At 46.7% G+C, this 19,731-nt stretch overlaps 1 protein-coding gene across 1 annotated transcript; it reads right to left on the bottom strand.

Moving 5' to 3' along the window:
• Positions 1 to 298: 298 nt before the first annotated feature.
• Positions 299 to 18,971, bottom strand: LOC135916306 (oplophorus-luciferin 2-monooxygenase non-catalytic subunit-like). Its single transcript, XM_065449638.1, has 5 exons — positions 18,819 to 18,971; positions 7,902 to 8,289; positions 5,477 to 5,723; positions 1,297 to 1,489; positions 299 to 542 (listed from the first exon to the last, which is right to left on the bottom strand). The coding sequence occupies exons 1-5, from the start codon at positions 18,820 to 18,822 to the stop codon at positions 382 to 384; spliced, it is 993 nt and encodes a 330-aa protein (XP_065305710.1). The 5' UTR covers positions 18,823 to 18,971; the 3' UTR covers positions 299 to 381.
• Between the last annotated feature and the right edge of the window lie 760 nt (positions 18,972 to 19,731).

Genomic DNA, 19,731 nt, shown 5'->3' with positions numbered 1-19,731 from the left:
TGCCAGGCGGTGGCAGTCGTATATCGATGGAGACGAAACGCAAGAACGCCGGTGTACTTTGATTTAGGTGAACATATAAGAACCCCAAGTGGTCAGACTTATTCCGGACTCAGCATTTACTTCCGTGCCTCATAATCACACCATGGTTAATGCGCGCGAGTTAACACGAGTTAACACGAGTTAACAAAACAAGCATCGCAAAATGTTGCTTTGGATCTCCATTATTTTTTTTTCTTGCGCTCTGAACATCAGCGTATCCTGATGCTCAAGAGGCTCCAACACCAGACTTGAAAGAGTGTTAAACTTTCTTCGTTAACATTTATTCGTCATTTTCGCTGAAGTCCTTCGCTTTGCCTCATTTCCATTGTGACTTCGGTGTCTTCACGGTGTTCCACGAGGACAGCCGATGAGAGAGTTAGTCACGTTCCATACGGCCAGTCTACCAGGGCATCTGAAGTCGACGAGCATGAGCATCATCTCGGGCCGGTCTTGCAGGGTTGTGAGCCAGGAGAAACCGCAGCCGCGACAGGTGAATCGGTTGCCTGTGCCGATGTTGTAAGACAAAAAATGACAGTTTAGCCAGCAGGGCCAAGCATTGATAGCGATTGCAAGGCTCAGCTTTGTGCTCGGATTTCTCGGGCATTATTCAACCTATACGCGGGTCCGACTAAAGCGGATTTAATACGCGTGTGTGCGTCAAAATTTTTGGCACCCTTTACCCTGCCGTGAACATCGCAGAGCACCACTACGCTGCTTGTAAAAATTCACGCCAGTAAAATTACGCCACTGTCTGGTTTGAGCTTTGATATTCTTTTGTTCCTTTCATATTTAATAGTCTGATAAGACTTGAGGTAAAAGCATGCGCTGTTTGTGTTATGTTTCACGACAGTTGCTTGTGGGCTGCCATTTTGAAAACTGAGGACAACTTGAGGCAAGAATGTCAGATCAGGTATCACTAAGTTTAGTCATAGAATAGTGCAGAAATATAACCCGCAATTACAACATCGCCCATAGCATGGCATGGAATATAGCATAGATATACCGAAATGCATGCAGAGTCTGCATACATTGTTGGGCCTATCTTATTTTTCTTTGAAATTGAAATTTTAAAATATTTAGTCACAATCAGCACCGTACAGCATGTCTTAATCTCATTCAAAGTGTCAGGGAGAAAGAAGTCGCTTTTCACGAAACAGATGAGATAGGCTGGGACTACAATTTAGGTGATTGCTGATTTTTCCGCGGAATCTGCAAGTGATAACGAAAGTCCAACAAACAACCACCGTAAGGCCTCACCTGCGGTGGTGATCCTGGCCTTGCCTAACTGTTTGTTGCGCTCCGCATTCCGCGCCATTGCTTCCATCAGAGGCTGGAAAACGGTGCGGCTGAACTGTTGCAGCTTGTTCAGCGTGAGGCGCAGTGTAAGAGGCGCCACTCCCTGGAAGGCCTTCTCCTCGATGCTCTCCAGTTCACCAGCGTTCAGCAAAATCTGCGTGGGATCACAAAGCCCGAGTAAAATGGTGGCTATCGCGGATCCCCCCCCCTCCCCCCATCCGGTCCAGCATGGCCTCGCTCTGCGAAGTTTTACCACCACCAGTCTATTCGTACACTCAACTCTACACTACGTTTCATGCGTAACAGGCCATGCTACCTAGGCAAGAGAGACTCCTATCCGTGCATGCCTTCACGGGCAAAGAGAAATAAAGTTTCACTCGAAAACGAAGCGTTGGCAGTGAAAGCGGCACCCATTGTTTACCGATGCGTTTTTGTTTGAACCAGACAGCCAGCCACTGCGCAGTATAGAAACGGCACCCTGGCAGGTACCAGTTGGGGATATTCTGTGAGAGTCCACCTAGTGGACTGTCCATTTAGGCCGCTCCGAATTGGGTGCAGTTGTACGAGCGAGATGGAGACTACTGGGTAAATAAATAACGCGGTGACTTGACGGGAAACCAAGCAATAGGCGCCGAGGAATTCTTCATAAATATTCAACCACGGGAGAAATTCACGCACCGCGACATGCGTGCGAATACTTGAGCTGTTGTGTAAATTCACAAAATAGTTTGCTATGTAGCATCCGGCACGAAACACGTACTCGACAGCTACCAGTCCCACCATTTCTCTTAGTGAACCACGCGTGAACTGGCAGCAGACGACGCCGAAACGAAAACATGAAGCAGAGAGTTTAGCGCTGGGATGACGTAGAACGTAGGAACGGGATGACGCAGGCGGAATGTAGAACACTGCCACCATACAGGAAGCAAAAATATGAGAGGGAGCAGTGCCTCACGCGGCCTGCCTTGGCAAGCGAACGATCCGTGAAAGCCACAGTGGAAGCTCACCACGTGACCTGTTGCGTCGAGATCACGGAGCAAGAATCGATACTGGCTAAGACGCTTGATTCCCACTGGATATGCCAGTAGATTTTATTCGGTAATGGCGCTCTTTGGCCACACCTGTCCCTTGCGCCAATAAACATCAAATATTCGTTCATTTTATTCGGTGCACGCTCGTTCAGCTGCCCTGCCTGAAGAGCGGGAACGCAAAAACCAACCGCGCACTTTGACCTGACGATCACACGTTGGGCCGACAGATTTGGCTTCAATCGCGTTGCGGTATGCTCCCTCCTCTTTTATGCGAAGCATATTACGAGAGCTCAACCCAGCTCCTCAGGCGCGGCGGTGTCACCTTCAATGACCTTTGACCCCATGCCATACCACGTGACACCGTGACATCCCGACAGAGGAGAAACGGGGCTCCAACTCGCGCCGTCACTCGCGGCGGTATATAAGCAGCTGCGCTTGTTTCTAGGTGGCTTTGGCTCAACTCTTGCAAGATGGGCTGGGTGGGAATCGAACCAGGGTCTCCGGAGCGTGAGACGGAGACTCTACCACTGAGCCACGAGTACGATGCTTCAAAGCGGTACAAAAGCGTCAAAAGCGGTACAAAACCGCGTCCAATGCGGGGCGCGTAGTCGCTGCGCCGTAGCCCATTGTCTTACACCCCTAGGCGGGTCGACGGGAACGCTGTCGCGTTCCACTCTTGAAGGCGAAGCAGAGTAACGCATGAGTTGTTTCTTCGTCTAGCCGAACCAAATATAGCCAAGCAACAGCAGTTCACCAGGCTAAACAGTGGTTCAACAACTAAAATAAAGGCTAGTATGCTTCGCATCCTGGGCTTAACCTTAGCTAAGCCACAGCCATTTTTTTCATTCCTCCATGGCTGCCACGTTCCACTACAAAAAACGGGCTGTGGCTTAGCTAAGGTTAAGCCCAGGAAGCGAAGCATACTAGCCTTTATTTTAACGCGACAGCGTTAAGAGCTCGTGTCGCAGAAAAGCCGGTGTCGTCGGCGTCGGCTCAGGCGCACATTTCGTTGTCGCGCAGAACGCTGCGTTGCTCGACGCTCACCGCGTCTGATGCGGGGCGCGTAGTCGCTGCGCCGTAGCAAAGCCACCTAGAAACAGTCTCTGTAGCACGCCGCAACCTTCGCTTCTCATTCCAACGAGCAGCTCTGTCTCCAGGAGGCATCTCACCTCGTGAGTGTCTAGCGGAGGCAAGCGCAGCTGCTTATATACCGCCGCGACGCCGCGAGCGACGGCGCGAGTTGGAGCCCCGTTTCTCCTCTGTCGTGACGTCACGGTGTCACATGGTATTGAAGGCGACACCGCCGCGCCTGAGGAGCTGGGTTGAGCTCTAGTAATATGCTTTGCATAAAACTGATTGATGTAAGCGCGAGGGTGTGTTTACTTAGTGTCGTTGTGGCTTTACAGCGAGGCTGTTGTGTCTGGGAGACGCGTTTGGTAAACGAGCTAAATCGACGTAGTTAAGCCGGGTGTGCGTAAAATGTGAGCAGAGCGGAGCGTAAGCAACTCTCGGCTAAAACTGACATTCATGCGCACTTCGCCGCGTCGTTCTTGCAGCCCGAAATGCATTGCGCGTTCCTCGAAGCGAGCTAACTCTCTACGCGCGAGCCATGCATCCACCGTCCATACAAGGGCATAACGACGGCAAGGAAGGCCCGCGAGTAGAGCTATAATTGCTGCAACAATAAAATAGTGTGTCACACACGGAAGAAAGGTATATGTATGTGTTACGAGATTCCATGTAAATGTTAGTGTCACGTGTAGTTTTATGCCGCAAAGAACGGCGCAATTCTTTCAGGGATGTCCGGCACTTGTGAACCTATTTTGCTACAGCTCCAGCTGTGGCGAGATTCGGCGACCAGCAGCCGAAGCGCAAAACTTGCTCTCGCTGGAGAAACATGGCACGTCACATAGTGAAAGCACCAAGTGCCATAATACTCCTGAGATGATGCAAGCTTGCGCCCACGAGTTGCAATATATCAAGACGTTATCCCGTAGAAAGAGCCCCAGATCAAATGCAACTGCTGTGGAAAACCCGCAAAGCGCGATTTATGTAACCAGACTCCTTGCGTTCTTTTCACAATGTTACCTGGAAATTGTGAAACGCCGCGTCTGAAGTACCCAGGCTATCGCTGGCGTGCGCCTATGCGACCTGGCGGATGAGTCAGCTTCGAAATAATGAACAGTGTGAAGCGTCCATTATGTCATTCATTATCAGGCCAATCGGTGAATATCAGCATCAAGTAAGAATGCGCAAGTCAATGCGGTCAGAGACAGAGTGCCTGCGTCTTCATCGGTTCTGCGCCTCATCCTTTCTTCTAACGCGGCACAGTTTTACTGGAAAAATGATGAGCGGTTCATGGATTTGTGTAAGCTTAGTCCTCCTACGTACAAGCGGCTTTCCTCTAGCTAACTTCCCTAGTAATGCTTTGATAAGCCAATAATTCCGCCCATTGAAATTTAATCCCAGCCCATTTCTCCTATATTCAGAATCGTGGGATCGTACAGCTGCAGAAAAGATTAGGGATTTCGAATTTATTCCTTAGCGTTCACCTGTTTATATGTTGTGTATTCCACGCGTAAGGCCTGAAAGAGATATGAGAACGTCGAAAATTTCACGTCTATGATTCTTAGAAATTATCTCTTCACAAATATGAAAAATGCACAGAATCATGTTTTTTGTTGTTTTGGCGCGATAGATTTGCTAGACTTCGGTGTGTAGCATTTGCTTATTCTGGCAGCCACATGAAAACACACGAGGCTATGACTAAATCATGATGCCGTATTGCTTGAAATACGGTTTCAAACATCGCACATTTCGTACAAGATATAATCCTGCATTCACTTTCGGTACCTCGAAAAGCTTAAATCACTGCTTATCTATAATGCGTTACAGCCTCGTTTCACCTATTAAAAAAGTGAGCTTTACATAAGGTGAAGCTATAGCTCGAAGTTAGCACCGGTACCAGCACCCAGCTTCATGGGAATACAGGCAAATGCTGAACAGAGCAAGCCTTTGCTAATGGCGGTGCCAAAATGGCTTTTCTTTCAGTCGTTTCTACGATCAAGACACTTCCACACGCGTCCTGTTCAGCCTGTCCATGTGCTTACCTGCAGGTTCGGATGATGCCTGGGGATAGCGAACGAGTAAGGGGCCAACCTCTTCACGCGAATGGCTCGCAGCTGTAGATCCTTCAACTTGGGCAGGTTTCTGAAGGCGAACGCTCCGATGCTGGTGATGGGATTCTCGTTCATTACCAGCGTCTGCAGTGAAGGGCTTTTGAACGCGAATGCTGGCACATTGCCCAGGTTGTTATTGGCCAGGTTCAGCACGCGCAGTTCCTCGAAGTTGGCAATCCTGCGTCGTTAGGACGAGACGGATATTTCAGAGTGACTGAGAGATGAACGTGCTGGTAAGGTTTGACGCTGAGGGGATAAAAATAGCGCGATAAACCCGGGGACGCTGAAAGAAAAGGTAGGAAATACATGCGGTGCATTCGCAACAAAATGTTAATTCCAGAAACAACTGACGTATGCCATGTGTCCGGCGCCTCTTCTGTGCTTCCCACGCAATTTGTGGCAATGAATAACCCTTTAACTGGCAGCTCAACAATATTGTTGACCCTACAAAAATATTTGCAGACACTATACAAAACCAAATATTATTCAGTGCCGTTCAATTTACCTTAACTTACGTACCTGTTCAACATTTGTAGTCACAAAAATACCGAGCGTGAGCAGCAGCAGATGTTTTGGGTGTCTTAGCGGACGTGGTGGTCATGTTATTGCTAATGAGAATGTTGTTCCCTTTATTTAAGAAAGTTATTTTTTTTCTCCATTGAGCTTCATCTCAAGAACACACATTTACGTTGCCAAAGCAACTACCAAACACAACTTTTGGACCATACATTTGCCTCTGACCAGCTGGTCAACAATATATCCGACCTGCTGTATCTTACCTAGTTTGCAGAGAAACGCTTTCATGTTTCATTTGGTATGTATTTGAACAACATTCACAAGAAATAAAGCAATAAAAACACGTCCTGTGAGGATGTCTTTCTTATCTTGCCAGTTAAAGGATTAAAAATTCGCAAGTTTCACGTAGTTGGACACAACCAACGTAATGTTTTTGTCCTTCGCTTGCAGCTAGCCATACTATTTTTCTATCTTGACTGATTGGCTAATTAGTTATTATTATTTAATCAACTTCCGGACTATTATATTTAGAGGAAGAGTGTTAGCGACAAAATTGTGGACCGTCTTCGAAATTTCCCGATGCAACTTTCTCTTGCTCAACAGGTCTGCTCGGGTTCACGAATTAACGGCTTTCCCATGACTGTTATAAATTACGTATACGTGATTGACGGTGCAGGTGATAATTCACTCTAGTCCCGTGTTGAAAGTGCCTTTCAATTATATCTGTCTTTTAAATGAAGTTATTTTCGTAATAGTTGTCAGAAAAATAAAAACGAGGAAGTCACACTGCGTTTAAGAGGAGTCCTTGGGTCACTTGGGGAACCTTCATTTTGTGGACAGCATCACTGTCAAGGGCATCCTTTTTGACCTTGGTGTATCTTCAGCACGCTTATGAGAATGTTCTTGTATCTGCCGGGGCTAGAATTACTATATATTCTGTGGTTAATGTGTAACCAATGTAGAGTACCTATACCAGCTGTGCTACCTGGCCGCATACGAGAAAACACGAGGTCGTGGCACGTTTTAGGGTGCGTCTACTTAGCGTCAGTACATCACGCTTGCGATAAAAGAAGCACGTTAGGTTAGTGCTTACCAACGTAGCACAGTGGTTAGCCTGTGTGGTTCCGTGTTTTTTTTTTTTTACTTCTGGATGTGCATTACTTCAACCTCAATGACGGCACTGGAAAAAACTTCTTTTCATTGTCATTTCCACTACATCAGTTCTACATGATTGGAATGCCAGCAACGTGTGTTGCTAATAGCCTTTCATATTGGTTTCGGATGAGATGACCACGATCGCATTTCATCTGTCGCACCACGTGCAGTCGTCCATTATTTCTAACAGCCTCCCAACGACGACGTGATAGCCACATACGCTGAGAAAACAGACAGTAACACTTGGGGGACTATTGAAGCTGTTCGATGCGTATTGAGTGTTCACGGCAGCGTGTCACCTGCTATAATAACATTTGGCGCTTACTGTGCGCGTACATCGCATATAAGGTGTGTTGGCTAATACAGACGTCTACCACATGACCGTGCGCTTACGCGTAGGGAGTGACTTCCTGACAAGCTTTCTTGATACGTGCCGTTTTCAAGAATACCACGCTTCCCCCAAAAAATCGGGCTAGTCGTTCAAGAGAAACTATACATATACAGTCACGAACGACATGCATTGAAATTATCCAAGACAAGTGCAATGGTATGATGCCGAAGGCCCGTGATATAATAGGCTGAGCGAGGATGGAAGGACAGCTTTGGCGCAGTCATGTGCATTAAAACGTATTCCCTGTGAACAAAATATTTGCGATCGAGGCGACAGATGAGCTGTCACACTGACCCTTTGTAATCGATGCTAGTGAGCTGGTTCCCATATAGGCTCAACTCGGACAGGTACTTGACCGATTTTGCCAGCGCCGACAGCTCGAAGGAGGTCAGGTTGCAGATTTCGACGAACACTTTGCCGAAGACGTATTCCCCGAACGTTCCGTTGTCGATCTTGATGACGGGCGCCTTCTGCAGCCACAGTGCTTTGTGCGTAGTCTTCTCATTACCGCTGAACGCCTTCGAGAGTTCTGCCACGCTCTTGGCCTTCATGCAGTTTATTCCGGTTAAGTCGCAGCTGCACGGACTTAGGGACTCTGCCGCAGGGCACGGGTTCAATTGGGCCGCAGCCAAAGCCGCGAGACAAAAGAGCAGGACGCACTTGCATGAAGCACGAGACGAACCTGCAACGAAGAGGAGCAGAGCCCAGCATTACCAAGCAAGGTTGCAGTTCAGCACAATCGATTAGTTTATTTCTTTTTCTTGCAGCAAGAATTTTAGGGCAAAAAAAAGAAGAGCCGTTGTGTTTTATTAACATTACAAGTTCTGTACAGTTATGAAACACGCATCGCAAATAGATGTTGTTCCACATATTTGGGCTATATGGAGGCAAAGAGAAAAAAAAAACTACACTCTGCGCTTGCTCATATATGCGTTAAGAGTACAAACCCAAAAGAAAAATAAGATTTGCTTTAAAAACGATGACGACTTGATTTTATAAGTTGGCGCAGAAGAGAAGCGTCAGCTTATAGTTATCGTAGTGACAAGCAGCATTATATTTCACCCTAGCCACTGCTATTTTCATCGGCAACGTTCATACTATAGCTACCATTCCTCTGTGCGAGGGTAGCTTAATGATTAACATGAGGTTTAGTTAAAAGGGAGTGCTAAAGAACTACGTAAAAAGAATATTGGAGGTTTACATCCTATTCAAACTGCAACAGGCCGTTCACACAACCCAGATGTTCCATAACTCTGTGTGCTCTCATTTATGAAAACTTGCCTGTTCATGATGTCAGCGCGAAGCCATTGACCATCATTCTTTTTTTTTTTACATTCAGCATGTGATGCAACGATCCACAACGCAATCGGGCGTACGTCGTATTAAATGTATGGGCCACTCGTGTGCACGGAGCTGCTGACCTGAGCGTCACATTTTTACACACTTCAGTGTGGTCTACGAGGCTTACCAGAAGCTGCTGATTGCGACCGCGCGTCATCAAGGCGGGCACGACACTTACCTGCACGAGATCTTGACGTCCGGCTAGTTTCTACGTGTTGTTGGAGGGAGAGTAAAGCGAAGCAGTAAGTCATTTCAAAATAACAAAGCCATGATTGAATACTTTATTTGCGATGCTTCATTGCCGGCACGCAAGTTTGGCACCAAAAGTTTCAACTTCATGGGATTTTAAATATAGAAAAAAAATCGAAACAAGCGAGGCTCACTTTTTGGCTCGTTTAGCACATGTTGTAGTCCCATATGAGCAATCTAATTCTAACCTGGCCCCTTGCAGGAGCGGTAAGCATTAATGGCATCACGACTGATCGGACAATGCGGAATCTTCAAGCCAAGCCTGTCATTCACATTGCTTTCTCCACTGTTTTCTTGCTTATTAGGCCTCATCTCATCATAGAAAGTACTTTTTTGGTTATCACGGAGGGCAATTTATTATTATGTCTCAACATTTTCCCCTTTAATGGCCCTCTAAGAAGTAAAACGCTAAAAAACGCGTTTTTATCATTTTGTCTTTTACCGCATTATTTTCCGGTTTTAGTTTTTAACAGGCCACCGACACGACGCTGGCGCCAACTATGGGCCGAGTCATCGCTGTACACAGTGTCACTGATAGATACATCATGGACCCGTACTACATGGACAACTGCGCTGCCACAACCCATAAGTAGTTGCAGTAGCCGTCATTGCAACTAAGCAGGCTTTCTTATCAAATTACACAAAAAAATAAAATACGCCCATCGGAGCATCTTCCATTGCCCTTAAACCGGTGTGGTTCTCTGTGGGACTGTAAGCTCGCCACAAAGCAGAGCCGTGTCTCGATGGCAGCACTTGTATCTAATTTACTTGCGCTTCAATAGATCTCAATAGAATTATACTATATATAGAATAGTCTAGAGGAATTTGAAATCCCACAAGTAACACCGGAAGAAGTAAAGAAAGCCTTGGGAGCTATGCAAAGGGGGGAGGCAACTGGGGAGGATCAGGTAACAGCAGATTTGTTAAAGCATGGTGGGCAGATTGCTCTAGAAAAACTGGCCACCCTGTATACGCGATGCCTCATGACCTCAAGCGTACCGGATCTTGGAAGAATGCTAACATAATCCTAATCCATAAGAAAGGGGACGCCAAAGACTTGAAAAATTATAGACCGATCAGCTTACTGTCCGTTGCTACAAAGTATTTACTAAGGTAATCGCAAATAGAATTAGGAACACCTTAGACTTTTGTCAACCAAAGGACCAGGCAGGATTCCGTAAGGGCTACTCAACAATAGGCCATATTTATCCCAAGTTCATCCGAACAAAACATAATTATTTTCGATTCTGAAGCTGCCCAGTCTTCCTTATACCCGTCATCAAGTCCTAAAAATCGAAGGTTGCACCTACGCTTTCTATTATGCGAAGCATATTACGAGAGCTCAAAGCCAAGGTTGCGGCGCGCTACAGAGACTGATTTTCTAGGTGGCTTTGGCTCAACTTTTGTAGGATGGGCTGGGTGGGAATCGAACCAGGGTCTCCGGAGTGCGAGACGGAGACGCTACCACTGAGCCACGAGTACGATGCTTCAAAGCGGTACAAAAGCGCCTCTAGTGAATGCGGTGTTGCCTTAGAAACGAGCTGTTTCTAAGGCTCAGGCGTGCGTCGCTTGCTCAGGCGCACATTCCGTTGCCGTGCCGAACGCTGCGTTGCTCGACGCTCACCGCGTCCAATGCGGGGCGCGTAGTCGCTGCGCCGTAGCCCATTGTCTTACACCCCTTGGTGGGTCGACGGGCGAAGCAGAGTAACGCATGAGTTGTTTCTTCGTCTAGCCGAACCAAATATAGCCAAGCAACTGCAGTTCACCAGGCTAAACAGTGGTTCAACAACTAAAATAAAGGCTAGTATATGCTTCGCATGCTGGGCTTAACCTTAGCTGAGCCACAGCCATTTTTTTTCTGTGTCGTCGGACCTTGTGACGATGGTTTGCAGTTGCTTGCTGATGTTGCGCAGTGGACTGTCAACCTTGCTTATCTCGGCCCTACTGAGTGAATAAAGAGTGCTTTCAAGGGTTGCAAGTTTGCTGGCCATGACAGCAACTTTAGCATATACTGCTGTTTGTTCGTCTTTGAGGATTTTGACCTCCCCAGCGGTTGACTTTTGTTCTTCTTTAATATGCTTAATTTGTCTATCAGTGGCATCCTGTTGGCCCTTTGAGCCTCGTGTTTCCCTTACTATTGCCTCCTGCCCACTGTCCAGTTTTTGAACGGTTTCCAACACAGATGCAAGCGTTTTATGCGAAGCATATTACTAGAGCTGAACCCAGCTCCTCAGGCGCGGCGGTGTCACCTTCAATACCACGTGACACCGTGACGTCACGACAGAAGAGAAACGGGGCTCCAACTCGCGCCGTCGCTCGCGGCGTCGCGGCGGTATATAAGCAGCTGCGCTTGCCTCTGCTAGACACTCACGAGGTGAGATGCCTCCTGGAGACAGACTGCTCGTTGGAATGAGAAGCGAAGGTTGCGGCGCGCTACAGAGACTGTTTCTAGGTGGCTTTGCTACGGCGCAGCGACTACGCGCCCCGCATCGGACGCGGGTGAGCGTCGAGCAACGCAGCGTTCGGCGCGACAACGAAATGTGCGCCTGAGCAAGCGCCGCACGCTTGAGCCGACGCCGACGACACCGGCTTTTCTGCGACACGAGCTCCTTAACGCTGTCGCGTTAAAATAAAGCCTAGTATGCTTCGCATCCTGGGCTTAACCTTAGCTAAGCCACAGCCATTTTTTTCCACAGTATCAAAGTCGGGTCCCGGGTTCGATTCAACGTCACCGGCGAGTAAGAAAAGCATATTCGCCAAGGCAGAACACAATCGTGAAATGACAGACAAGGCACGCCTAACACCCTCGAGCGGCTCCATTGGGCACCACACCGCTACAAGGCATCTATCGTCACTTCTTTAAGGGCTCTCTTAGGCAGTAGTGCGTCTTGCACACGTTTGCTTTCAAGTATTTTAAATTATGATAATTCTATCACAATGTCTCTTTTGTATTTTTATTAGTACTCATTAGTCGCTGCCATAACTTTATTACACATAGCTTTTATTGCACTTTACAGAGATCGCTTTTAGGCCCCTTTACAGCTATGTCACTATTACTTAAGGAATTCATCTACCCACCGCAAACCCATCATCACTGACCTGGCGCTCTTTGGTCATAATTCACCCTTGCGCCATAAAACAGCAAATTCATTCATTCATTCAAGGTTGTGCGGACTGAGACCACATTTCTGGCCTCGTGCTGGTGTCGCCTCGATAGGTGCATATTTAGCAATACAGCAACTGATGACTCCTATTCACTTTACCAGAAGTCGGGATGGTCTGGAACATAATTGCGCAGTTGGCACAAAGCGCGATAACAAGATATAGATAGCGTTACCCTGCACGGACCTCCTCAGACGGTGTTCTAACAATATTTAGAGAGGGCATATTGGCCCAGCGCAGTACGCAACATAACTTCTGCTTCGCAGCGTAATGAGCGCCCTGACGGCTACCGGACGTCTCAGAACACTGACATAGAGTTACTGTACATGGCTCCCGCAGGTATACTGACATAGCGAGAAGCGCCGCCAGTCGCGTTGTAGGCGTCACACCTCATTGGTGCACGAACTGAGACTGAAGAGAAAAGAAAAACACTAGAGGCGCTTTGTACCGCTTTGAAGCATCGAACTCGTGGCTGAGTGGGAGCGTCTTCGTCTCACACTCCGGAGACTCTGATTCGATTCCCACCCAGCCCATCTTGCAAGTTTTTTTTATTCATGAAGTGCCTGCTGGGATTTATCGTTCACGGCCAACGCCGCCGATGCCGACGACACCGACGCCGACGACACCGCCTTTTCTGCGACACGAGCTTCTTAACGCTGTCGCGTTAATAACCGCCCGCGTTTCTAGCTTGAGGTCTGTTCAGATCGGACCACCACGTGCAAGCAGAAGCACACGTGTTTTTGCGCACGACGTTCATGCCAGCTGCGGAAGGTGGAACGCTGCCCTGGCTTCGCTGCAGAGGCGACTGAGCAGAAGGCGATGACGCGTCTGCTCGGCTTCGTCGTTTCTGCATCGCCACGCATCGATAATAACACGCCGGCGTAGAAAACACCACCTCCAGCCTCAGTAAAATTGATATTGCAATAATGAGATCTTTCGTGTGTGTCTGTCTGTGGGGGGAATGCAAAGGGTAATGGCCGCAGTGTGGTGGACAGCGTTCCCTCATAATTGTCGACTTCGATGGGTGGCATTTCACTGTTGCTTCTCGAAGTGACGTAGCAAAGTAGTTCAGTGAGTTTGCGTGGAAATAATTGGACTGCACGAACTTCAAGCCAAGCTAGCAGTAATAGACACGGACGATTTGTACAGATTGCTAAGTTAACGCATTATTTAGTTTTTAGCGAAGCTCTGACTGCTTTTCTCGTCAAACAAATCGATAGTGTCCCTTTCAGAGCTGCTATAGGTAAATTAATGTTAGCTGCCGCGACAGCGGATGATTGCAATGAAAGGGTCATGGCTAATGATCACAGCAGCTGCGATTGTTAAAATAAGGAGTCACGGCCGCTGAATGAGGTGCACATAGCACATGACTAAACGTCGAGTGAGCAAAGTTCTAAAGATATAGAGCAAATACAACCGAAAAATCTTTGGAGACTATGAAAGAAAGGTGTAGGCACGTTATAATTTCTTGAAAAATAAAAAAAAATGTAAGACGAGAGTGCATCATCCAAGTCGCATTACATCCTGTCTTTCTTTTATCAATTCTGAACACTTGGCATAGCGAAGATTTTATGCTTCCACGACCACCTTAGGTAGTCGTGGCAGCATGCGGTTCTTGAAACGAGCAAATTGAACTGAGGCATAATAGACGCTAGAAAACTACGGCACCAGCCGCTAAGCGCTCATCCTATCTCGTCAAGTCCTTCGCTTTCCCGGAGTCTTCTTGCACGTTTACTGGCCGAGCAGGCAATTCGCAACAGTCACCAGAGGCAGAGGAGAAAAATCCATCTAGGTTAAATTTTATAATAAGCGAATAGACTTTGCTTACATGCTACAGTGTGCACGTTGTTGAGGCTATAGAAATGCTGAGCTCCCTTAATTGACCACCAAATATGCGATGATTGAACGACCAGGCGACGCGACAGCGGGCAAGGAACCTGCTCGAAGTTTCTACAATGGTTTCTGCGCACAACTTTCAAGCGCAGTCGACCACGTAGACACGAAGCATGCGAACACAAAGACGCTAAATTGAAATGCCTTCTAAAGCTATAGCTTTCGTAGTCTACTTCGCTCACTTAGGGTATTTCTACCAGAAATAGCTTCGAGCGAACTCTCATTTGACGGACGACATTCTGCAGTTATAAGCGGGAGAGGGGGAGGAGAGCAGAGTGGAGGAGAGTACAAAAGCGGAAAAGAAAGTGCAGGTGGGTCAGTGCAGGTGAGAGCAGCCATGCGATGCGTGAGGCCACCAAAATTAGCTGCGGCCCGCACCTCATCAGGGTGCACGGCGTGAGAAATACGAGACATCACGTGTGTAATAGTGAGATATTTTAATTTCACCATATTGTATGTTATCTAGTTCCGCTCAGGGAAAGCCTACTGCATTGAGGTTTCTTGAATGTTGTTGCTGATTCTTCTCCAAAAGAGCCTTGTATATAAGGTTTGTCGTTAATCATGGAATGGCATGCAGATAGGCAGCAGGGTCACATACAAAAGCTAGTATTGATTCTGACTGTATTTAGTATGGTTCCTGCCGAAACGGTTTTAATAGAGGCAATATCGTATTCGCATTATTAACTATGCTCGTTTTGTAACATTCACAAAAACTGTTTCTAGTTTACACTTGACAAACTTGCTTCCTCGCCCAATCGGCATGCATACTTCGTACCTCACCATCGCCAATACTGTCAAAAACGATCAAACAATTTTGTATGCCAAATGCTGGGCTTAAGACAGCAATCATTGGAGATCGGTTAGATATCCCTTCATCCTGCAGTAGACAGAAAAGTTGATGATGCTGATAATGATAATGATGTTTATGTCCACTCTGAAATAAAATTTTTTGAAGCTAGCGTATGTGGGCTAGTGCACTCACTTTCACCGTATACTCGACCAAGGCTCAACATTTATCAATATGTCTTGCCTAAAAGGACAAACGTCTGCTTTTGTTCAGATTTGAGCGATGTCTATGAAATCTACAGCACAAGATAAACGCTCAATTTAGCAATGTTTTCGAGCTCTCATAAGTTCCCTTACAGATGCCTCTTGTGGTGTATGCTGTATGCATGAGATGTGCATGAATAGATTTTCGTCTTTTTTTTTACGGTGGAGCTTTCTATGACTAGGATCCCGGGACTTCTGCAAGGCGTAACGTCGATAGAAAAAATCATGAGCCATTCCATTCAGTGAAGGTGGTTGACCAGAGAAGGTGTTTAGCACACCACACGAAGGTGAGACATAATTTTGAACAAAGGTATGAACTCATTTATTGTCTTGATCGGTGGTCATCGTGTCGAAAGGTATGCACACTCATTGTCTTGACCGGTGATCATTATTTCACTCTCAACCGCAATCACATTCTTTGATAATGTCAAATCGATGAACGTACACCGCTGGGTGGTCAGTTGGGCCGGATAGGTGCGGCATCGCAAGGGTTATGTATGCAATACGGAACGCATAAACCACTCCCTTTTAGTTACCGGCCCATCCACATTGATATCACCGACCACGACAACAGGGGGAGTGTCATATTAGCTAATTCACGCAAAGTGAGTAGCCACGAAGCTTACGGGACTATGAGTCATTGCATTTTTTGCTTGCTTATGGGAGGTATGAGCTATTGATGGTGATAGTTTTCGACATGTTTTTCTGTATGTTGTATACGTGATTAGAAAGCATTTAAGCCTTATTCGCTTCCCTTTTCTGAGTGCTTGTAGCTTCTGCACTATTGGGCAATGAACCATTGCAGGTTTTGCTTGCTTATGGAGGTATGCGCCATTGATGAAGATAGCTTTTGTTCACGGACGGCTCAAATGCACAGAACCTTGGCCATATACAGCTTCGCTGCAAAACAATGGTGGGCGGATCCCAGGGGGAGTGCAGGGTAGAGCAATGGCTAATACCCCCTTGAGGCTGAGGCTACGAGCAGTGACTCATCAATGACTCATGCCCCCGTCAGCAAGCAATAAGCCAGAAGCTACAAGCACTCAACAAAATGAAGCTAACAGTGCATACATCCCTTAGAATCATCCATACAACATAAGAAACAGCATTCATTTCAATGAAGAACATGCTGAACACAAGCATCCGAACCATAAAATGATCATAAGGCGCTCCTTATAACAATCCAAAGCATGTAGCGCTCCCGCATACGCTTCCCGGTAACAATTACTCTAGCGCAAGCTGTCATGGCAACAGAAGCTTAGGATATGGGTAAGTGACGTCACTAGCTTTTCTAGTATAAGTTAACCAGCGTAGCAACTGGTTTCATTGTTCTTTCAGCACCGCTATGGGCAATGATGTGCTGTCAACATTATCATTACTTCCATTACTGTAAAATAGTATTACTGCCATAGTATTAAAGCCACAAGGCACTGCATACCCCCATCAGCAGTTGTAGGGGTGGTTTACAACAGCTTCCTTGGAAATCTACTTTCGCAGAGTCGGGATGGCGAGTTACTTTTTATACCTGGAGAAGTATTTTGTGCTGTAGCTAGCCCTAGGAAAGGGTCTAGACAATGCCATCTATACATAGCTACATATAAAAGGTTGCTCCACCATCTTTCATGCTTCAATGCAATCACTTTGAAACAGCTTCAGACTTCTGACTCCTGAACCATAAAGCGCATGTACACTGCTCTCACATTGAAGTTTGTGAAATAAAACTTGCTACATTATCAAGGACCAATGGGTCAGAAATTGCTATACAGTTGTCAAGAACACATGTATTTAGTGACCTTAAAAAGAAGTACTGTAGCAAACACTGCGTGAATTGTTACAGCACATTCGAAATGTCAAGATTCGGCTACTTTAGTGGTGAATATAGCTCATATGAAAGCTCAGATCGTACCAATCACAGCATCAGAAAGCAGATAGGACTGTGGCAACACCATTGAGGTGGTTTTGTATTGCCAATTCAAAAAAGTTTGCTTCTGTGTCTTAAATGAAAGGCTGGTGCTCCGCCAGCTTTTCCTTTATTTCTCGAACGTACTTAAAATGAATCGCCGATGACACTTAGCGCTGTATATCCTTTTCTGGTGCACTTACTGAGCAGGTGAAACTTACCTTCATGGTAAATCAGAATACCCAAATGGCTAATGAAGAAGATTCGCTCATTAAGATTCTGATTATTCACTTAACGGCACGTGTTTCAAGTGTGAAACTGAAATCGAGCAGTATTGAAATATGTAAGAGGGTTCGTAACGCAAGCACCACTTTGAAGATGTGCCGCTTCCATGTGCGAGACGAAATACGTTGGTGTTTTGTCTAACAGTACACAAAGCGTGCATCAAGCAGTTCGCGATTATTGAAACTGTACCCCTAATGAATGATATAGCAGATATTCGGGACGGCTACTTCGAATCTGGTAGTAGCTGTAAGATTTTTGCTGAGCGGACATGAATTCACTAATACGCGCCTTCAGAGTCATGTTCCCTAAGTTCAATTACTATCTTCGCTGTTGCATGTTACGAGAGCTAAACCCAGCTCCTCAGGCGTGGTGGTGTCGCCTTCAATACCAAGTGACACCGTGACGTCACGACAGAGGAGAAACGGGGCTCCAACTCGCGCCGTCGCTCGCGGTGTCGCGGCGGTATATAAGCAGCTGCGCTTGCCTCTGCTAGACACTCACGAGGTGAGATGCCTCCTGGAGAAAGAGGTGCTCGTTGGAATGAGAAGCGGAGGTTGCGGCGTGCTACGGAGACTGATTTTCTAGGAGGCTTTGGCTCAACTCTTGCAAGATGGGCTGGGTGGGAATCGAACCAGGGTCTCTAGAGTGTGAGACGGAGACGCTACCACAGAGCCACGAGTACGATGCTTCAAAGCGGTACAAAAGCGCCTCTAGTGAATGCGGTGTTGCCTTAGAAACGAGCTGTTTCTAAGGCTCAGGCGTGCGTCGCTTGCTCAGGCGCACATTTCGTTGCCGCGCCGAACACTGCGTTGCTCGACGCTCACGGCGTCCAATGCGGGGCGCGTAGTCGCTGCGCCGTAACCCATTGTCTTACACCCCTTGGCGGGTCGACGGAAACGCTGTCGCGTTCCACTCTTGAAGGTGAAGCAGAGTAACGCATGAGTTGTTTCTTCGTCTAGCCGAACCAAATATAGCCAAGCAACAGCAGTTCACCAGGCTAAACAGTGGTTCAACAACTAAAAGGCTAGTATGCTTCGCATCCTGGGCTTAACCTTAGCTAAGGCACAGCCATTTTTGAGCAGCCAAGTGGACATGGCATTTCTTTTCTCCAAATAGTGCACACGTCTTTGGGTGAACCACCTAAACCGGCCATTAGCTCCACGCAGTATTTTTAAAACCCTCTACAAATTAGAAACAAAACACACGGAATTAGTATTTTCCTGCGCAAAAAGACAAAATATTACCCATTCTTCTCATTTGAAACTGAGTCAATCCGCGAAAGCAAGCCTGCTGTCGGTTCTACGTTTAAAATTGCGTGCGAAGTTTCTCACCCATGTCTTTTCCACTAGCCTGATGTTATTGGCAGCGGATGGCCTCGGACTTGATAGATTCCTTCAGCTTCGAACGGAATTCTTTGCTGCAGTGACACGCAGACTGCTATTGCCGCCCACAGATTGCTTAACGGTCATGTATCCATCATTCCCTATTGGCTTATCTGCATGCAATCGGCACACTATCATTGCGCTGGCCCATTGACGCACGCTCCGCAACTGTAAGACCTTATCAGAAGCATCGTTGTCTTTTCTTTACATTGTCTGCCGTAATCAGAAAATAAGTGCAAGGTTGTGACCATAGTGAGACTAATCTATATGCTGTTCATTAGACTCGTGTTATCAGCTCCATTCTGAATGGGCAGATTCGGCGGAGATAACACCTTCCGTCTTCTTTGTTTCTTTCTTGTTTAACCCCCAACGCAAGTCGGTCACCGTTGCTTGCTTTGAGATCCTTTTTTTATAACAATGCGTGTACTGATGCCCTCGTTAAAAAGTGGATAACAAGACCAAAGTTCATACTTCTGTAGAATACCTGTCAAATACTGAAAGCTGACGATCCATTTTGTGTCCCAGCTACCACGGACGAACCTGTATTGAAAGACGGCCCATGCTACGCGAGCTAGTACAAATTCACATTTCTCGGAGTCCACTTGAGGCACCGCCAGTAATTTCTAGTCTCGGACATCCACATAGTTAACTACAAATGATTAGCTAACATTGCATGTCTTCTAATAATCAAAATGTCAATTAGGGGATCATAGATAATCATAAGATATGTCAAAATGACGTGTTTTCAGCAAGGTACGCACCACGTCCTCATTTTTCCCTTCCAATGCAGAGGGACCACGAAGTATAAATATGCTATGTGCCTAAGCGTCCTCGTTCAAGGTACAGCAGCGCCATTAATTTT

The sequence above is a fragment of the Dermacentor albipictus genome, unplaced genomic scaffold, assembly GCF_038994185.2.
Source record: "Dermacentor albipictus isolate Rhodes 1998 colony unplaced genomic scaffold, USDA_Dalb.pri_finalv2 scaffold_66, whole genome shotgun sequence".
NCBI lineage: Eukaryota > Metazoa > Arthropoda > Arachnida > Ixodida > Ixodidae > Dermacentor > Dermacentor albipictus.
Note: the sequence above shows the minus strand (reverse complement) of the source record. Positions and strands in the feature narration are given on the sequence as shown.

Coding starts and splice junctions, on each gene's coding strand:
- LOC135916306 (XM_065449638.1), bottom strand. Junction 1,490..5,476: donor GGCATCATCCGAACCTGCAG/GTAAGCACATGG, acceptor GATCCCACGCAG/ATTTTGCTGAACGCTGGTGA. Junction 543..1,296: donor GGCCAGGATCACCACCGCAG/GTGAGGCCTTAC, acceptor ACATCGGCACAG/GCAACCGATTCACCTGTCGC.